The sequence below is a fragment of the Rhinolophus sinicus genome, chromosome 8 (genome assembly GCF_057876585.1).
Source record: "Rhinolophus sinicus isolate RSI-liver-muscle chromosome 8, RSI-T2T, whole genome shotgun sequence".
In the NCBI taxonomy this organism is placed as follows: Eukaryota; Metazoa; Chordata; class Mammalia; order Chiroptera; family Rhinolophidae; genus Rhinolophus; species Rhinolophus sinicus.
The window spans coordinates 43,906,705-43,923,421 of record NC_142508.1 but is presented as its reverse complement, the minus strand read 5'-3'; the positions used below and the strand labels follow the sequence as shown (position 1 = coordinate 43,923,421).

At 53.9% G+C, this 16,717-nt stretch overlaps 1 protein-coding gene across 1 annotated transcript in view; it reads right to left on the bottom strand.

Annotated features, from left to right (window-relative positions):
* Positions 1–199: 199 nt before the first annotated feature.
* Positions 200–16,717, bottom strand: part of FCGBP (Fc gamma binding protein) — a 37,785-nt gene continuing 21,267 nt past the window's right edge. The window contains 11 exon segments of the mRNA XM_088800746.1: positions 200–366; positions 478–749; positions 3,593–3,976; positions 6,540–6,739; positions 7,749–8,322; positions 8,679–9,250; positions 10,121–10,664; positions 11,106–11,722; positions 12,085–12,658; positions 13,669–14,009; positions 16,263–16,401. Of these exon segments, the coding sequence (XP_088656872.1) occupies positions 357–366; positions 478–749; positions 3,593–3,976; positions 6,540–6,739; positions 7,749–8,322; positions 8,679–9,250; positions 10,121–10,664; positions 11,106–11,722; positions 12,085–12,658; positions 13,669–14,009; positions 16,263–16,401 (4,227 nt within the window). The 3' untranslated portion in view covers positions 200–356.

Sequence of the window (16,717 nt, the reverse complement as noted above, 5' to 3'; positions counted from 1 at the left end):
ACCCACCCCTCTCCCAAGCTACTTATTTATGTATCCATCCATCCATCCATCCATGCATCCATGCATCCATGCATCCATCCATCCACTCACCCCCAATAAATATTCATCATGTGCCATATTCCCCAGGCATCTGACACCTGTGGTGCAGAAAGGAAAGTCAGGGATAAGAAGGCTTAAGATAGACACATCGACATGCAGCTTAGCTTAAGATATTTATTCAATGCTCTCCCAGTCGGCCTCAGTGGCTCCGCAGAGGGGAGAGCAGGGAAGGGGCACACAGGAACACAGTGTGTCCTTCCATTAGTGCAATCTCCAGGGCTCAGGTCCTGATGTCCTTGTTCCCAGTGGATGACTGATCAGATGTGACTGCAAGAAACAGACACTTAGTACTTCTTCTTGCAGACTGAGCAACCCCCCCACCACCACAACTGCCCCTTCCCATGAGAACCCAGGTGCCCCTCCAGGCGACATCCTCACCATGGCGAGAAGTCCTGTGCTCTCCAGTGCTCCACGGTGGCATCCTCGATGGAGTGATACTTATCATTGGTCGGCTCCCCGTCAAAGTTTCCGCACGCCCCACACAGCATCCCAGCATGGTCACGGCTGACCATCACAGTCAGCTGCCCACTGATGCCCAGCTGCACCTGGACCCCGGACTTCTGGTGGACTAGCACGGAGCCATCAGGATTCCGCCTCACGGTCACAGAAGGTAACACCTCGGCTGGGAGATCCACTCGGACACCATTCACCTGGCAGTGGCGGGGGGACACAGAGGTGAGGCGAGAGCCACAGAAAAGCTGGGGTGTTACCAGGATGGAGAGCCCGAGCAAGATAACAAGTTCAAGGAGCGAAAGCAGAGAGGCAGGTGCCGAAAGAGATGAAGACCTAAAAGGACTGACGATATGGAGAGATGGATACATAAGATAACGAGATTTGGACACATAGGTAGAAGGATGGATAGCGGAGAGACGGAGAGACGGATGGGGGGTAAATAGGCATGCAGACAACATTCCAAGGGAGGCCGGGGAGCACTGTGTTCCTGACAGATAAACAAACAAACCAATAATCCCCAGGGTCATCCTGTCTGGTTCCAGTTTTCAAAATAAAAGAACCCTTGAGCATGCCCAGTAAGTCACTCGTTTTATTTAAAAAAAGCAACATCATCTTTTATTTTTTCAAGGCTGATGTTTGAAGACAAGTAATGAACTAGCAAGTATAATAATCATGTGACAAAATGACTGTTTCTCTATCACACGAGTAGGCTGTGGACTCCGTAACCTTGGTAACCTTGAGTTTTTCCCTTTGAATAATTGTTGTCTGTTTCCAGTGATGAGTTAGACTTCCTAGAGAACCTTGTTTGAAAGAAAAGTTCTTTTTTTCTAAATGCTTTTGTATCTGAGTCTTCCTCTGCCAGATGATTGGAGAGATAGGCAGACAGACAGAAAAGACAAGTAGAGAGGTCTGAAAAAAATGGATGGATAGAAGAAAGGAAGGAAGGAACAGAGGGAGGAAGTGAGGGAGGATAGACAGAAGGGATGAAGGGCAGAGTGAAGGAAAGAGAGGTGGGAGAATAGTTGGCTGGAATGAGGGAGAAAAGAAGGGAAGGATGCAGTGAGGGAGAGGTAGAGGTGAGTGGAAAGTTTAACCAGGATGCAAGCTTCATCCCGGGACCGGGTCTGACTCATCCGTGTTATCCAGCACATGGCCTGGTGTAGAGGGAACAGGGCGGAATGTATTCATGAAACCAGACTTTTCCTGGGTACCCTCTAGGTGCCAGGCCCTGATCTGGGGACAACGTGATTACCAAGATGGACAGGATCCCTGCCCACCTGAGGATTATATTCTAGTGATGGGAAAGGCGACAAACACAAAGAAAGAATGGATAGTTTCAGAGAGTGATAAGCACCTTGAAGGAAAGAAAAGAGTAATAGCCGTGAGACTGGGAGGAGGGGGAGAGCATCTGCAGGGAGTCAGGAAAGGCCTCTGTAGAAGCAATGCTGGAATGGAGACCTGAAGGATGAGAAGGAGCCAACTCTTACAGAACCTGGGAGAAGAGCACTGTTGGCAGGGGGACAGCGAAGGCCCCGATGCGGGAACAAGCTTGGTCTGCTGTATAAACGGTTGTCGCAAATGAGGGTGGAGGGGCCAGAAGGAGTCACATCACACAGGCCTTGTAGACCATGCAAGAGAGGTGGCTTGAGTTTGGAATGCTTTTCTGGGAGGCCACTGTAGAGTTTTAAGCAGCAGAATGACCTGATCCGTTTCACATTTTTAGAATATCTGTCTGCTGTGTAGAAAATTGGTTCTTGATAGAGGGCCAAGAGGAGGTATCTATTAGGCTGAATCATGGATCAAGCAGATGGCCAAAGAAAAGGAGTGAGTGGTCCAGATTACATAAGAGAGAACTGCAGCCCCCTGCTTCCACTGGGGCTGAGTCTCGGACCATCTCCATGCACTGGTGGCAGGATGGAGACCATCCACTGGGGGAGGGGTGTGTGGAGCATTGGCTGTATGTCCCCACTGGACCCGGGAGACACCAGTGGATGTCTCTGCAATCGACAAACAGGTCATGGAAATAGAGACATGCTTATCTGGGGACTTGAGTGCGGTCTGACATCTGTGCTTGGGTCTTAGGTTCTGCCACATGGACCACAAGTAATTAGACTATGAGTTGGCATCAGCCCTCAATTAGGCCAAACAGATTCTCTCTCTCAGAAATTTGGAATTGGGGTGGTGAGAACCACGGGGTTTGGCAAATCCAAGGCAGTTGTAAGTGAAAGGAAGTCAAGGGGCAGAAGGGAGGCAGCACTGGGGCGGGAATGGACTCATGAGGCAAACGACGACAGGCATGACAGGTCCCTAAGGGTGAGCTGAGGGACAGAGAAGGAAAGGGCCAAGTGGCCTGGAATGGACGGCGTGCAGGGGAAGTTCCCACCGAGCACTGTACCTGGAATCCACCTGGGTCCCTGTCCCTACACTTACCCCCAGCACCTGGTTCCCATCAAAGTGGTTAAGAGCATGGGTGACAGTGGATCTCCCCGGCACCCTCTGAGTGACTTGAGTAAATGAGTTCACTTTCTTGGGCCCTAGTTTTCCCTCTGTGTAAAATGGGGATGAGAATAATCCCTGTCTTGTGGGGAATGTTGTAGGGAGTCACCGAAAATGAAGCTTATTTGGAAAGCGGCAAGTCTAAAAGATGGAAGTACAAATCCAGAGAACACTGCCAGAGCACTTGGATCCAGCCATGCCTGAAAATCCACCCCTGGATTTTCTAGTTATGTGAGCCAATTAATTCATTTTGCTCAAGGCAATTTGAATTTGGTTTTCTGTCACTTGCAACCAGTAGAACCTTGATTAACACTAGCATCAAAACTAGTAAGTTACATGAGGGTGTTTTTGCTCCTCAAGGACTCAGCCAGAGAACAGAGGGACTAAGTTCGAAATATTGAGACCAATACAAACCCAGCGGCCAAACGGCAGAGATCTGGATAAAGAAAACAGATAGGAAGATAGACGGGCAGCCAGGAGTGGAGGGACAGTGCAACAGGAAGACAAAAGCCCAGGGGAGACATGCCCCCGTGCCCACACTTACCCAGACTCCTTTGCGTGCGGTCACGGTCACCAGGCCACCCTGGAAGAAGATGTGAGCCTGGCTCACAGTTTCGTTTTCCGTATGGCAGGAGTCGACATTAGCGAGCACACGGTACCAGGGGATGGTCTTCTCTAGTCCTGGGCAGGTGGACGAGAGCCCGTAGATGCCAGGGATGCTGAGGCTAGTGTGGGCCCCATCGAAGGTGGTGATATTGGTGCCCATAGAAAGGGAACAGAGACCAGCGGGGACCCAGCAGTCCCGGATCCCAGCCTCAACCTCGCATACACGGCCTATAGGGCAGCCGGTTGCCTGGCATGTCACACCGGTGCGTAAGGAACAGGACCAGCGCTCACTGCAGTCTGAGTTCATCAGGGAGGAGTTCACCTGTGCACAGAAAGGGGCCAGGTTTCAGTGCTATGCTCGTTTGCAACAATGGCCACAATCCTTCAACCCCCTGGATCCATGCAGATGACTTTGCCATGACTCCCATTAACGAGTGGAGTTTATTTCCCCTTCCCCACTAATCTGGGGCAGCCTTAAGACTATGCTTTGGTTATCACAATGCAGCAGAAACAATGCTATGCCAGGTTCAAGCCTAGACCTCAAGAGACCTTACAGCTTCTCTCTCTCTCTCTCTCTCCTTGCCCCGCCACCATGAGAACAAGCAAGGGCCTGCCAGAGGCAAAAAGACCCTGCTGTGCAAGAAATACAGCAATCTCAGCTGGTGCCACTCTAAATCAGCCAGCCCCTAGCTAACCCACTGGGGGACTAGAGATACCATATGAGTATAGGGGACAACAGTAGAACCACCCAGGTGAGCCCAGCCCAAACTGCAGGGTCGCAGAATTGTGAACTAAACAAATAATTGTTTTAAGCCACTATGTTCTGGGATAGTTTGTAACCCAGCAAAAGCTAACTGACACAGGTAGGGGTGGGCAGGAGACATTCCAGAATCCTGGTCATCTAGCGCCCTGAAAACCCAATTCCAGGCAACAACATTCTCCTGGTTTTTCCCTACCTGACTCGCTATTCTTTCTTTACCACATTTTCAAGTTCCTCCTGATTTTCCAAATCCCAAGGATAACTTGCCTAGGGCTCAGTCCTCAGACCTTTTCTTCCCTGTCTCCATTTACTACCTGGTGATCTCATCAAATCTCATGAAAACTAAAAGCAGTGTCTGATCCTCAATTGGACCCTAGTCCAGGGGGATGGGGGATTGTTACAGAGGACATTAGTGGGACAACTGGTAAAATTCAAATAAAATCTTCCGATTATATAATCGTATTGAATCAGTGCTGATTTCCTGATTTTGAATTGCACTATGGTCATATTAAATGAATTCCCTTATTCTTAGGAAACCCATGCTAAAGTATAGGTAAAGGGGCACTGTCACATTATCATGTGGTTCAGAAAAAAATCATATGTATGTATACTTATACAGAGTGGATGATAAAACACATATGGCAAAAGGTCAACAGTTGCAGAACCCGAGTGAAGCGTATGCAAGAATTCTTTGTACCAGTCTTGAAATTTTTCTTAAGTTTGAAGTCTTCAAAAATAAAAGTTTGAAAACTAAAAGAAATGAATGAATGTGATAAAACAAGTGAATTCCGTCTCTATACCGATAATGCCCACATTTGTATCTCCAGCCCAGACACACAAATCCAAGGTGCCTTCTCACACAGGCAGAGTGGTCAGGGCTGGGAAGAGCCGGGGGCTGTGGGAGTCCAGAGGTACTTAACCCAGCCTAGGGGTTTTGGAGGGCTTCCTGTAGGTGGTGAGACCAGAAGCAAGAAGCAGAAGTTTGGCATTTTCTTCCCCAGAAATCCTGTACTTCCAGACCCTCTAGCCTACCTCTCTGCCATTAATAAAACTAGGATGAATTTCCTTTGTTTGATAAACACGCTTTTGAAGAAATAGGACGCCTAGTAGCTCAGAGGGTGAGCCTCGGCTACTGGGGTGTACATCCCAGCATCACCACTTGCTAATGGGCAGCCTTGGGCTGACTTCTCTTTGTTGCAGTTTCATCTGTAAAATGGACAGAATAATGATGGCACCTGTGTCATAGGATTGTTGTGATGATTAAATGAATTAACATCTGTAACAAACTCGGTGGGTGCATAGTAAGAGCTCAAAAAACATGCATAACAAAAATAAGTCAGCTATGAACTTTCAATCACATGATTAAACTATTGTTAGCTGTTGTAAGTTTCTTTTACTGAATGTGCTGACTGTGGAAGCAAGGAGGGCTCAGTGGGTGTCTTTCATGAGCAATTGCACCCATTCCTCAGACATATGGCTCAAGATGATGATAAGCCCCACTTTACAGATGAAAATATGAGGCTCAGGGAGGGAACTGTAGTAGGCTGAATAACAGCGCCCCCAAAGAAATCGGGACCCAATGCCTGCGCCCAGTGACTATTACCTTATATACATGTGTGATTAGATTAACGATTTGAGATGTAGAGATTATCCTGGATTATCTGGCTGGGCCTTCTAAGAGGGAGGCAGAGGGAAATTTTATGTCACACACAGAAGAGGAGGGGTAATGTGACGCAGAAGCAGAAATTACAGTGATGTGACCACAAGCCAAGGAATGCCTGGAGCCACCAAAAGCTGGGAGAGGCAAGGAGAAGAGTTTTCCCTAGAGCCTCTGAAGGGAGTGCCATCCTGAGGACACCTTGATTTTGACCCAGTGATATGATTTCTAATTTATGGCCTCCAGAACTATGGGAGGACAAATTTCTCTTGTTTTAAGCCACCAAGTTTATGGTCATTTGTCACAGCAGCCACAGGAAACTAATACAGGGACGTCACCAGCACTGAGTCACACAGCTGGGAAATGCTGGTGGCTCCTCTGTCTCCAGCCTAGAGGAGGTCGGCACAGAAGCTCTCAGTCTTCCTCAAGCCCCTCCACCTTCCCTGCCCACCTCAAGCCCCTGCTCACCGGCAAGTATCGGCCATTATGGGTGCAGCCGCAGTACTGGACGGGGACGCAGGTGCCATGGGAGAGCAGGAAGTGGTCATCGCACTCACAGCCCTCAAAGCAGCGGTTGGTGCAGCCCATGAGGCCAAAGAGGGCCGCGCAGGAGCCCTCGCAGGAGTGACTGCAGATGGAGTAGTGGCTGTGGGCAGGGCACTGGAGCGCTGTGGGGAGAGGAGGCAGGCTGGGGTTATACCTGCTCTTAGGCAGTGAAGAGGGAATGAATGGGGCTGCTGCACACCCAGCCCTGGGGACACAAGGCATGAACACAGCCTCAGGCCCTCCTCTATGCAGCTCATATCTGTGGGACAGATAGTGCCAGCCCCGTGTCATCAGGGTTGCACTGGGGAAACAAGAGAAGAGTGAAAGGGCAGGGATGAGGCAAAGACAGGGGGCTGAGGACCCAGGGGAAGCATCCAGGGTGGGGCCCTGGGCTCTGGCTGAGCAACTGGTGGATAGTGTGGCCACATCGAATTGAGGACCAGGGAATAGGAGGATCAGCTTTGGGGTGAAATGCTGATGTCATACGGGAACACAGCGGGAGTGAGGGATCCTAAGGACCCCCAGGGGAAGGTGTCCAGGGAGCCACTGGGGTCCTGAGGCTGGCAGCCAGGAGAGAGGTCAGGGCTGGAGACAGTGTCCAGGCTCAGCACGAGGCCGTAGAGGTGGATGATGGCCCAGAATGCAGTTCCTGCCCTGAGGGGAATGAAGGGGACACGGCCCTGTCCTGGGTGTTTGAAGGAAACAGATAACCCCATGACCAGCGGGATCTGGGAGGGACAGTCCTGGGTTTCTGAGGGGGCTGCAGCCTTGTCCTGGGGGATCTGAGGAAATATGTTCCTGCCCTGGGGGTGTCTGGGTGAGCCACAGACTCAGGTTTTATTGTATGACCTTCAGATCTGCCGACCCCCCCCCCCCCCCCAGGTCACAACAGAAAGGATCCAGGATGAGCCCTGAAGAAGAACTGCATCTGAGGTTTCGGAGACTGGGCCCCTGAAAGGGGTTGAGAAGGTCAAGTCAGCAGGGCAGAAAGAAGCCAGCAGGGTATGCTGTGGGAGAAGCTGGGGGAGCCCTAACATGGGAGGGACTGCTCCTGAGGTGCAGGTAGGACAGGGAGCAGCAGGTCAGGGGGCATCCCCGAGCCTGGTCTGGAGTCCTCTCGGGGACACTCACGGCAGAAGCTTTCTGTCCTCCAGGGCTTCACGGTCTTGCCGGCTGCCTGGCAGGCCAACGTGTAGGCAGCCAGGCTATGGCAGAGGGAGGTGCTGTTGCCCTTCTGAGCACACATGTCGTACACGCACTGGCGGAAGTACTCAGAGGGGCTCAGTACTGCATGGCAGGCCGCGAAGGGGCCCTGGCTGTCCTGGAGCTTCCCGCAGGCCTGCTTGCTCTCATATGGTGCTGTCTCCTCTGCTGAGCACACAGGGCAGCCGTGGGGCCCGCAGCCCTCGTCACAGTCCTGGGAGGAGCTGGGCACCCGCCACACGGCTCCAAAGGCATCCACGCTAGGGGCCACAGCACCATTGGGCAGGACAAAGTCATCGCTCCAATTGCCATTGAAGTTCCCACAGAGACCACAGAGCCGGCCCTGGAAGGAGCCTGGGACGATTATGATGATGTGGTCGTCACCATCAAAGAAAACCCGCAGCTTCTTGGTTGTCTGCAGAACCACGTTCCGGCCCTCAGCGGTCAGCCGCACGTGGTCCATAGCCACAGGCAGGGCCACAGCCTCGCCATCCACAGTGACCTGGGTGGAAGGGTCAGGTGGGTAAGGCACTCAAAGAACCACAGGTAACGCAGTCCCCTTAGACCCCCAGGATGGAGTTGTGTCCCTCTCAGTACCTTTTGGGTAGGGTAGTGTCCCTTTCACAGCCCCAGGGTAGGGCTATGTCCCTTTCAGACCCCTACACTGGCCCACAGGCACCCCCAAGCGTGGGGCCATGTTCCCTTCAGACCCCTACGACAAATTTGCGTCCCTCAGTCCCCTCAGGGTGGGGTCATATCTCCCTTGAAACCTCCAGGGTGGGCCCTGTCTCCCTCAGAGCCCCCAAGGGCAGGGCCACGTCCCCTTCAAACCCCCAGGGCAAGGCCATGCCCACTTACCTGTGGGCCCTGAGCCAGGCTCACAACCTGGCCAGCCACTTTGACCAGCAGGCTTTTAAAATCTCCAGCTGCATTCTTCTCAAGTACAATGGAAAAGTCCTCGTCCTCAGGATCTGGGTGGCAGACTTGGGCCAAGACATAGGAGCAGGAGCCATGCATATCATAGACACGTCCATCAAGGGTGATGTAGTGGATGCCTTCATTGGCCAGGCAGCGGCCACAGCCTGTCGGATGACAGGCATGGACACCATCCTCTAGCCGGCACTCTTCATGAGGCCTGCAGGCTATGCCCTCCCGGCAGCTGACTTGGCCGCCTGGCTGACACTGGCAGCGCCGCCCGCACTCAGGGCCTGGGTAGAAGACTTCACCCAGCGGGTAGTACTGGCCCTCATGAAGGCAGCCACACTGGCTCACAGGCACGCAGGTGTCGCCACTGAGCACGAAGCCGGCATCACAGACGCAGCCCTCGTGGCAGGCTGGTTCACAGCCCTCGGGCGGGGAGAGGCTCGGGCAGCTCACAGGGCAGGAGTCACCACAGAGCTTGTAGTGGCTGTGAGCAGGGCACTGGACGGCTGTGGGGAAGAGAGGGGAATGAGTTGGGGGGAGGCGCAGAGTAGGGGAAATTTCCCAGGTGGATCTGTAGGTTCTGCCTGAGCATATTTCATGAGTGAATCTGTGCAGGGATCTGAGCAGGGTGTCGGATGCAGCACATCTAACTGGGGATCCAGTGTGGGAGTCCTGGGGACCAGGTCTCTCTGACCAGGTTGTGTGTCAACCTGATCAATTTGAGCACATATATCTGACCACGATATGCAAACTGACTGTGGGTATCTCAGGTGTGAATCTGACGGTGTGGGGCTGGACGTATGTCAGGGTATGAATCTACCTGCGTGTACCTGGCTGTGGATATCTGACCTGAAGCCTCTGACAGAGTCTCTGACCAGGTGTGTGGCAGTGTGTCTCTGACAGGTGTATCTGATTGGGTGAAGCTGACAGGAGAGAAGAACTGCGCAGGACTATCTGACAGTGAATCTGTAGGTATCTGCCTGCATTATGTCAGGGTCATGATTCTACCTGGGTGTATCCACCCAGTGTTTCAGTGAAAATCTGCCCAATTATCTCTAGCAGAAGAGTTCCTGTCTGAGGCTATTGGACCAATTCCTGTGTATTTCAGTGTCTGAAACAGTCCAGGGGTATCTGACCAGGTGTAACTCTCTAGGTCTCTCTGAGTACGTGTGTCTGAGTCTCTCCGATTGCAGTACGTGACCAGGTGTGTTTCAGCATGTGAATGCCCTGGTGTCTGACAGGATATATCTGGCTCAGGAGAGGCAGGGTGGTGTGCCTAAGCCCCAAGGAGAAGGAGAAGGCTCTTCTCAGAGCCCTGTGAAGCGGGGAGGCAGGGAGATCCCTACTATGTGGCCCATGCATGGATGAGTACTCACGACAGAAGTCTGGCCGCCTCCACTCGCCAAGCTGGGCCCCAGCGGCCTGGCAGGCTACCACATAGGCGGCCACGGCAGGGCAGAAGCCTCCCGGATGGCCCTGAGCCTGGCAGGCGTCCAGCAGGCAGGCCTTGAAGTACTGCTCGGGCAGCACGAGGTGGTGGCAGGGTGCCAGTGGGCCATCAGGGGCAGAGATCACGCCGCAGCACTCCGGGCCTCCGAAGGGCTCCTGTTGCTCGGACGTGCACGGCGTGGGGCACGGCTGGGGTTTGCACTGTCGGCAGTCCGCGTCGCCGCCCACCTGCCAGCCGCCGGGGTTCCCGCCCACCGCCTTCAGGTCGTCGTCGGGGTCCTGGTTGTAGTTCCCGCACAGGCCACAAAGGGCGCCCGCGTACGCCGCCGGCACGCGCAGGCGCACGTTGCTCTTCCCGTCGAAAGCCAGCGAAAGCCCAGAGGCTGTGGTCACTACCACGTCGTGGCCGCTCAGGTGAGCTTGCAGGAGCGAGTGCAGGTGGAAGGGCAGCGCCACGAACTTGCCGTCCACCTGTGGGGGCGGAATGAGGATGCGGGCAATAAACGGCGTGGACAGAGGTTCGAGTCCAGACTCCACTACCTACTGGGTGTGTGTGTGTATATGTGTGCGCACGCGTGGGTGGAACCCTGAGCACGTGACCTCTCTCCCTTTAATAATAATAATAATAATAATAATAATAATAATAATAAGCATCTATAGACACGATGTCGCTGGCTCCTCACATTACCCTCTGAAGCAGCTACTTTCCTTAGACCCCTTTTACAGAGGAATAATCTAAACCTCAGAGATGGGGAAGCCACTGCTCCAAGCCATCTGGCTCCAAGGCCTGTACTCTGAACTCCACCATGCACCCACTAAACTGTGAAGGGTAATCAGGGGAATGGCAGACCACTAACTCCCAGGCAACTCCAGGGCTGGCATGTGCTCCTGTCTGGCCCACAGACCCCTCACCTGCAGCTGCCGGGGCCAGTGGGCACTGAGGGTCAGTCTGTGCTTGCAGATGTGCAGGGTGACGCTGCGGGTATAGCTGACGGCCTGGCTGCCCCGGTGTTCATTGGCTACAGTGACAGTGAAGTTCTCGGTCCCCGCCGGTGGTTCATGGCAGGGTGCGCTCAGCAGGTACTCGCAGGTACCATGGAAGTCGAATCGGTGCCCATCCAGGGTGATGTAATGGGAATCACCCCAAGCCTGACACTGAGCTGTGCTGACAGGATGGCAGCCATACTGGCCTGAAGGCAGCAGGGCACATACTTCTCCTAGCCCACACTTGGCAGGATTGCAGACCAGAGAGCCACCCCCAGGCCCACAGTGGCACCTCTGGGAGCAGGTGGCATCAGCCCAAAACTCTCTGCCTGCCTCATGATAGGTGCCATTGGCCCAGCAGCCACAGCCGCCATCCAGAGGAACGCAGCGGTCGGCGCTCCACACGAAGCCTGAGTCACACTGGCAGCCCTCAGCGCACGGGCCCTCACATGGGGCTGGGGCCGTAGGAGGAACAGGGGGTGGGCAGCAGGCTGGGCAGGGTGGGCCACAGAGCTCATAGTGGCTGTTGTAGGGACAGGAGATCTCTGCAGGTAGATGAAGGAGAGGGAGGGAGAGAAAGAGAGAGAATAGTGTTAGAGGGTGGGGTCTGAGCATAGGATGAGAGGAGACAGAAACAAGGAGGAACCGACAGAAACTGAGAGAGACAGTGCAAGAGACACAGAGAAAAACAAAGACCCAAACAGAGACATGGAGAGAAAATGAGAAATAGAGAGAGAGAGACAATCATAGGGAGACACACAGATAAGCATCAAGAGACAAAAACAAAGACAGAGAGACACAGAGAGAAAGAAACAAAAAGATCCAGAAGGACTGGAGTGAAACCATATCAGCCCCGCAGAGAGAGGATCCCTGCCCCCAAGTCCTGCCTTGCTCCCCAAACACTCACCACAGCCTGCCTGTGTCCTCCAGTCCTTGATGACAATGCCAGCAGCCTGACAGGCAGCAGCATAAGAAGCCAGAGACTGGCAAAGTATGCCCTGGGCCCCATCGCCCAGGCAGAGATCCAGAACGCAGCCCCTGAAGAAACTATCAGGTGGCACATGGGCATGGCAGTTAGCAAAGGGGCCTCCCATGCCAGCGGCCAGGGGTCCACAGAAGCCAGGGCTCCCGTACTCCTCCAGCCAATCCTCAGAACAGGTTGGGCAGGACCCGTGACATTCATCCCAGCACAGTGGGTCCCAGCCTGGGACTCGCCAGCTGCTGCCCCAGATGGGTATGGAGGGAGCCAGGGTGCCGTTCGGGAAGACTTGGTCGTTGCTGGGGTTTTGGTCCATGTTCCCGCAGAGCCCACATACCGCACCATGATAGCTACTGGGCAGCGTCACCTCCACTCGCCAGTTCCAGTGATAGGTGACCCGCAGGCCGAAGTCGGCTGCCAGCACCACTTTTGATGCTCCCTGTGTCACTAAAAGCCGCCCATTAGCCACAGAGACAGGCAACGCTGTCAGCACACCATTCACCTGGTAGAAGAGGGGGTCGGAGGCAAACAGAGGTCACTCGAGGTGGGGAGGCCCAGCCCTGGCCCGTACCTCCCTCACTGGGCATGCCATGGCTGGGAGCTGCCAAAGCCTTCCTCATAACTGATGGTCATATCGTCATTTGACAAACATGGACAGCTACTGTCGTCCAGGCCCTGGGGAACAAAACCTAACGGCTGCTTTTTCTGAGTCTCTCTCTTGATCTCCATCTTCCTCCTTCATCTCCCTATTGACTCTTCCTCTACATCGAAATCTATCTCTTTCTGGATTTCTCTTTTTCAGAGACTGTGTGCGTGTGTGCGTGTGCGTGTGCGCTCTCCTGGGCCTCTATCTGGGTCCATCTCTCTGGGTCTTTCCCCCACTTGCTCTCTCCCTCCTCATTCCCTGGGTACCTCTCACCTCTGTGTGGCTGGGCATCTCTTCCACTCACTCACTATTATTGAGTGCCTATCTGGCCCCACCCCTCACTTTCCCCCTGTGAGCTGTCATTAATCTGCATCTCCATTACCCTGGGCAGAAAGGGTAGTCCATCTCTCTCTCTAGCTTCCTGAATCTTGCTCCACATTGGGGTCTCTGGGCCTCTCATTTGTTCCCTCACATTCACGGTGGCTTCCCCAGGTCAGACCCTCAGCCGAGCACTTGACATAACCACCTCACTGTGGGGCAGGGCCTGCTATGATCCCCATTTCTCAGATGAGGAAACGGAGGCCGACTAAGTCACTTGGCCAACATCATACTGCTCATACAGAGAGCCTGATTCTAACCCAGGTCTCTGAAAAGGCAAATGCTGAAGGCCTATGTTAAAGCCCTTTGCAAAGGGGTGAGCTCGTAATTCCCAACAGAGGGCTGATGTTTTTGACGTAATTGTCGTTGTTTTGTTGCCATTTTGTTTCAGGCCTAGGTGAAGAGAGAGAACGCTGAGCTCCTGACTGTGGCCAGCAGGACCCCTCCCCCCCTACCAGGGACTCAGGGGACCATCCTGTGGCACTTACCCGGACTTTGCCAACTTCACCTTTGTGGATGGAGATGTTGATGTTGAGAGTAGTGACAGTGACGAGCCTCACAAAGGACACAGCGGGGCTGCCCCAGTTCTCATTCTTGGTGGTGATGGTAAAGGGTGTCAGGCCCCGTGTGTTGTTGACCCCTAGGCAGTTGGTTGTTGCCAGCACGTACTTGCAGGTGCCCTGGAAGTCAATGTTCCAGCCGTCGAAGGTATGGTAGTGCGGGTCACTCAATAGCCAACACCTGGCTTCATAGTTGGGCACGCACACGCCCCGGCCATCCTTCTCCTGGCATGTCTCCTGTGGCAGACATTGGACATTCTGGCACAGGTCTGAGGAGAGAGGAAAGAGGCCCTTGAGGGGCTGCCCAGCATGAGGCCAGCTGCACCCCAGCACCTGCCCCATCTGTGCAAGGACACTGGCTCTGAGGGCCACTGTCAGTGAGACCAGATTCCAGGGTCCCCACATCTGAGATACAGACCCTACAGTTTGCTGTTTCTGAGACCAGGCCCTGGGGGCCCCCATGTCTGAAACTCAGGCCCTATGGTAGACTATGCCTAAGACCCTGACATCTGAGACCCAGGCCCTGCAGTTTGTTGTCTGAGACTCAGGCCCCAAGGTCCTTGCTGCCAAGACCCAGGCTCTAGGGTCTCTATATCTGAGATCCAGGCCCTGGGGTTCCCTTGCTTGAGATCTGAGCCCCAGGGAACCCAGGACTGAGACCAGAGCCCCAGGGGTCCCTGTGTCTGTGACGCCAGCCCTGAGGATGTTCACAAAGGCATCTGCAGCCCCGGGTTCTCTGTATGCAACACCTGGGCCCAGGCTCCCCCATGCCTGAGCTCCCAGCTCCTGGGGCCGCCACGTGTGAGACCCATGTCCTGGAGGTCTCGGTGCCAAGAGCAGGGTACTGAAGGAACTTTCTGCTGAGTACCTAACCCAGAGGTCTCAACATTTGAGACCCTAACCGTAGTGTCCCTGCATCTTAGTCTCATGGCCTGGGGATCCCTCTGTGCAAGACTCTCCTCAGGGTTCCTGCATCCCAGACCCTGGCCTTGGGGATCTCATTTCTGAGGCGCTACCTCCAAAGGTCTCTTTATTGAAGACTCTGTCCATAAGATCACTGTATCTACGACCCCAGTTTTTGAAACCCGTATACCCAAGACCCCCGTGGTAAAACTTCCTCCGTTCTCCTAGTGCCCCTTTTCAATACAACACCTCTCAGCTCTACATCTACAGATGGTTAGGCTTTGCCAGTAGAGGGCGCTGGAGGGTCCCAAGAGGAGCAAGGGCCCCGTTTCCGGCTTCCACCAGGCTCTGCCCTCCTGGCTCCTGATGTTGTAGGAGGGACCAGCAGCACGCGGGACACCCACTCTGAGAGGTCCACTGGCCTCAGCTGGCTTCCCAGAGAGTCACTCAGGCACCCCATCAGGTGGCTTCCCAATGAGTTTCGCCAGCACCCCAGTGAGATTTTCCCGCTGGCCAGCTCCAGCCGGCACAACCTCTCTGCCATTCAGTGGGCTATAGCCACACCCCCCAATGAGATCTGCTCTCCTCAGCCTTGGGCTGGGGGGTCTCTTCCCACTTCTTCCCTTCCTTGGGTTCTCTCCTTCAGCCTTAGGGGCAGGGGTGCCCTCTATATCTGTGCTTGTGTTTGTTAGTGTTCTTTCTACTCCCTAGTAGTCAATCCCCTATTACAAGTAAAGAATTTTATTAAACTTTCCTTATTCGACCTGCTGTGTGGTTTCTGTCTCCTGATTGGACGCTGATGGATATACCCCCATCCCTGGGGATCCCTGTTATCCTGCCCATCAGCCTGGGAGTTCTCAGTTGCGGAGGTCCCATTTCCTTATGCTCAGGAATAAGGAAGTTATTCTCTGCCCTTCACCCTAAGAAACCAGTCCTGGGGGGCAGCTTTGTGTCTTAGACTTAATCTTGGGGTTCCCCATTCTGCGACTGTATCCCCATAAACCCCGATCCTCCACTCGAGGGGGACCCTGTATCCAAGACCCCCGCCTGAGACCTCAGGATTCTCCTTTCTGTCCCTGACCCGGTGGGTCCCCCAGTCTCCCCTACCCCTTGGGGATGGTGTCTGGAGTCCTGAGCCTAGTCTCAAACACGAGTGGTCAGCAAACTGTGCCACTGCTAGCTGCCTGTTTTTGTACATAACGTTTTATTGGAGCTACACCCCCTCACGTGGTCTACAGTTGATTTCATGACACAGTGGCAGAGTTGAGTAGTTGTGACTAAGACCATATGGCCTGCAAGTTTAAATATTTATTCTCTAGCCCTCTAGAGAAAAAGTTTGTCTGTTCCTGCCTTATGCTGAGGGACCCTGACGTCTGCTCAGGAGACCCAGCTCTGAGGGCCCCCACAGACTGGGTTCCACCATGAGGGTCTCTGCCTTTCAGACTGTAAGGCTGTAAGGTCTCTGTGCCTGGCCGTGGAAATCCTAGCCCAGGGGTCCCCAGGTCTGAGACCTCAATCCTTAGTTCCTCTGTGCCTCCCGCCATAAAGATCGAGGTCACACCACGCTCGGTCGCTGTCCTCTGTCCCCAGCCACGCCGGCCCCAGCCCCAGCCCAGCACCTTTGGTGCAGCTCAGGATGCCTGCCGAGGACTGGCACTCCTCCTCTGGTTCACAGCTGTGGTTCTGGCACACCAGGCCTTTCCCGGGGTAGCACAGGCACTGCTGCTGGCAGTTGTCAATGAGTACTGTCTGCGCCGGCTGTAGGGAGAGGGCACAGCCATCAGGGCGGGAGCTGACACCCGCATCTCTGGTGTTCCAGGCACAGAGGGGCCCGGGGGACAAGAGAGGGATATCTCTCAGCAGGGGTGGTCCCTGGTCTATGAAACGAAGGCACAGCATAGCTTTGGGGTCCAATTCATTCATTCCTTCCTTCCTTCATTCATTCACTCAATTTCATTCATTGACTCACTCATCTGTTTATTCCACAATATCCACTAAATGTCTGCTGTCTAGGAGAAATAGTGTAACATAGTAATTAAGAGCAAAAGCTCTGGAGCAGATTCCCTGGGTCTGA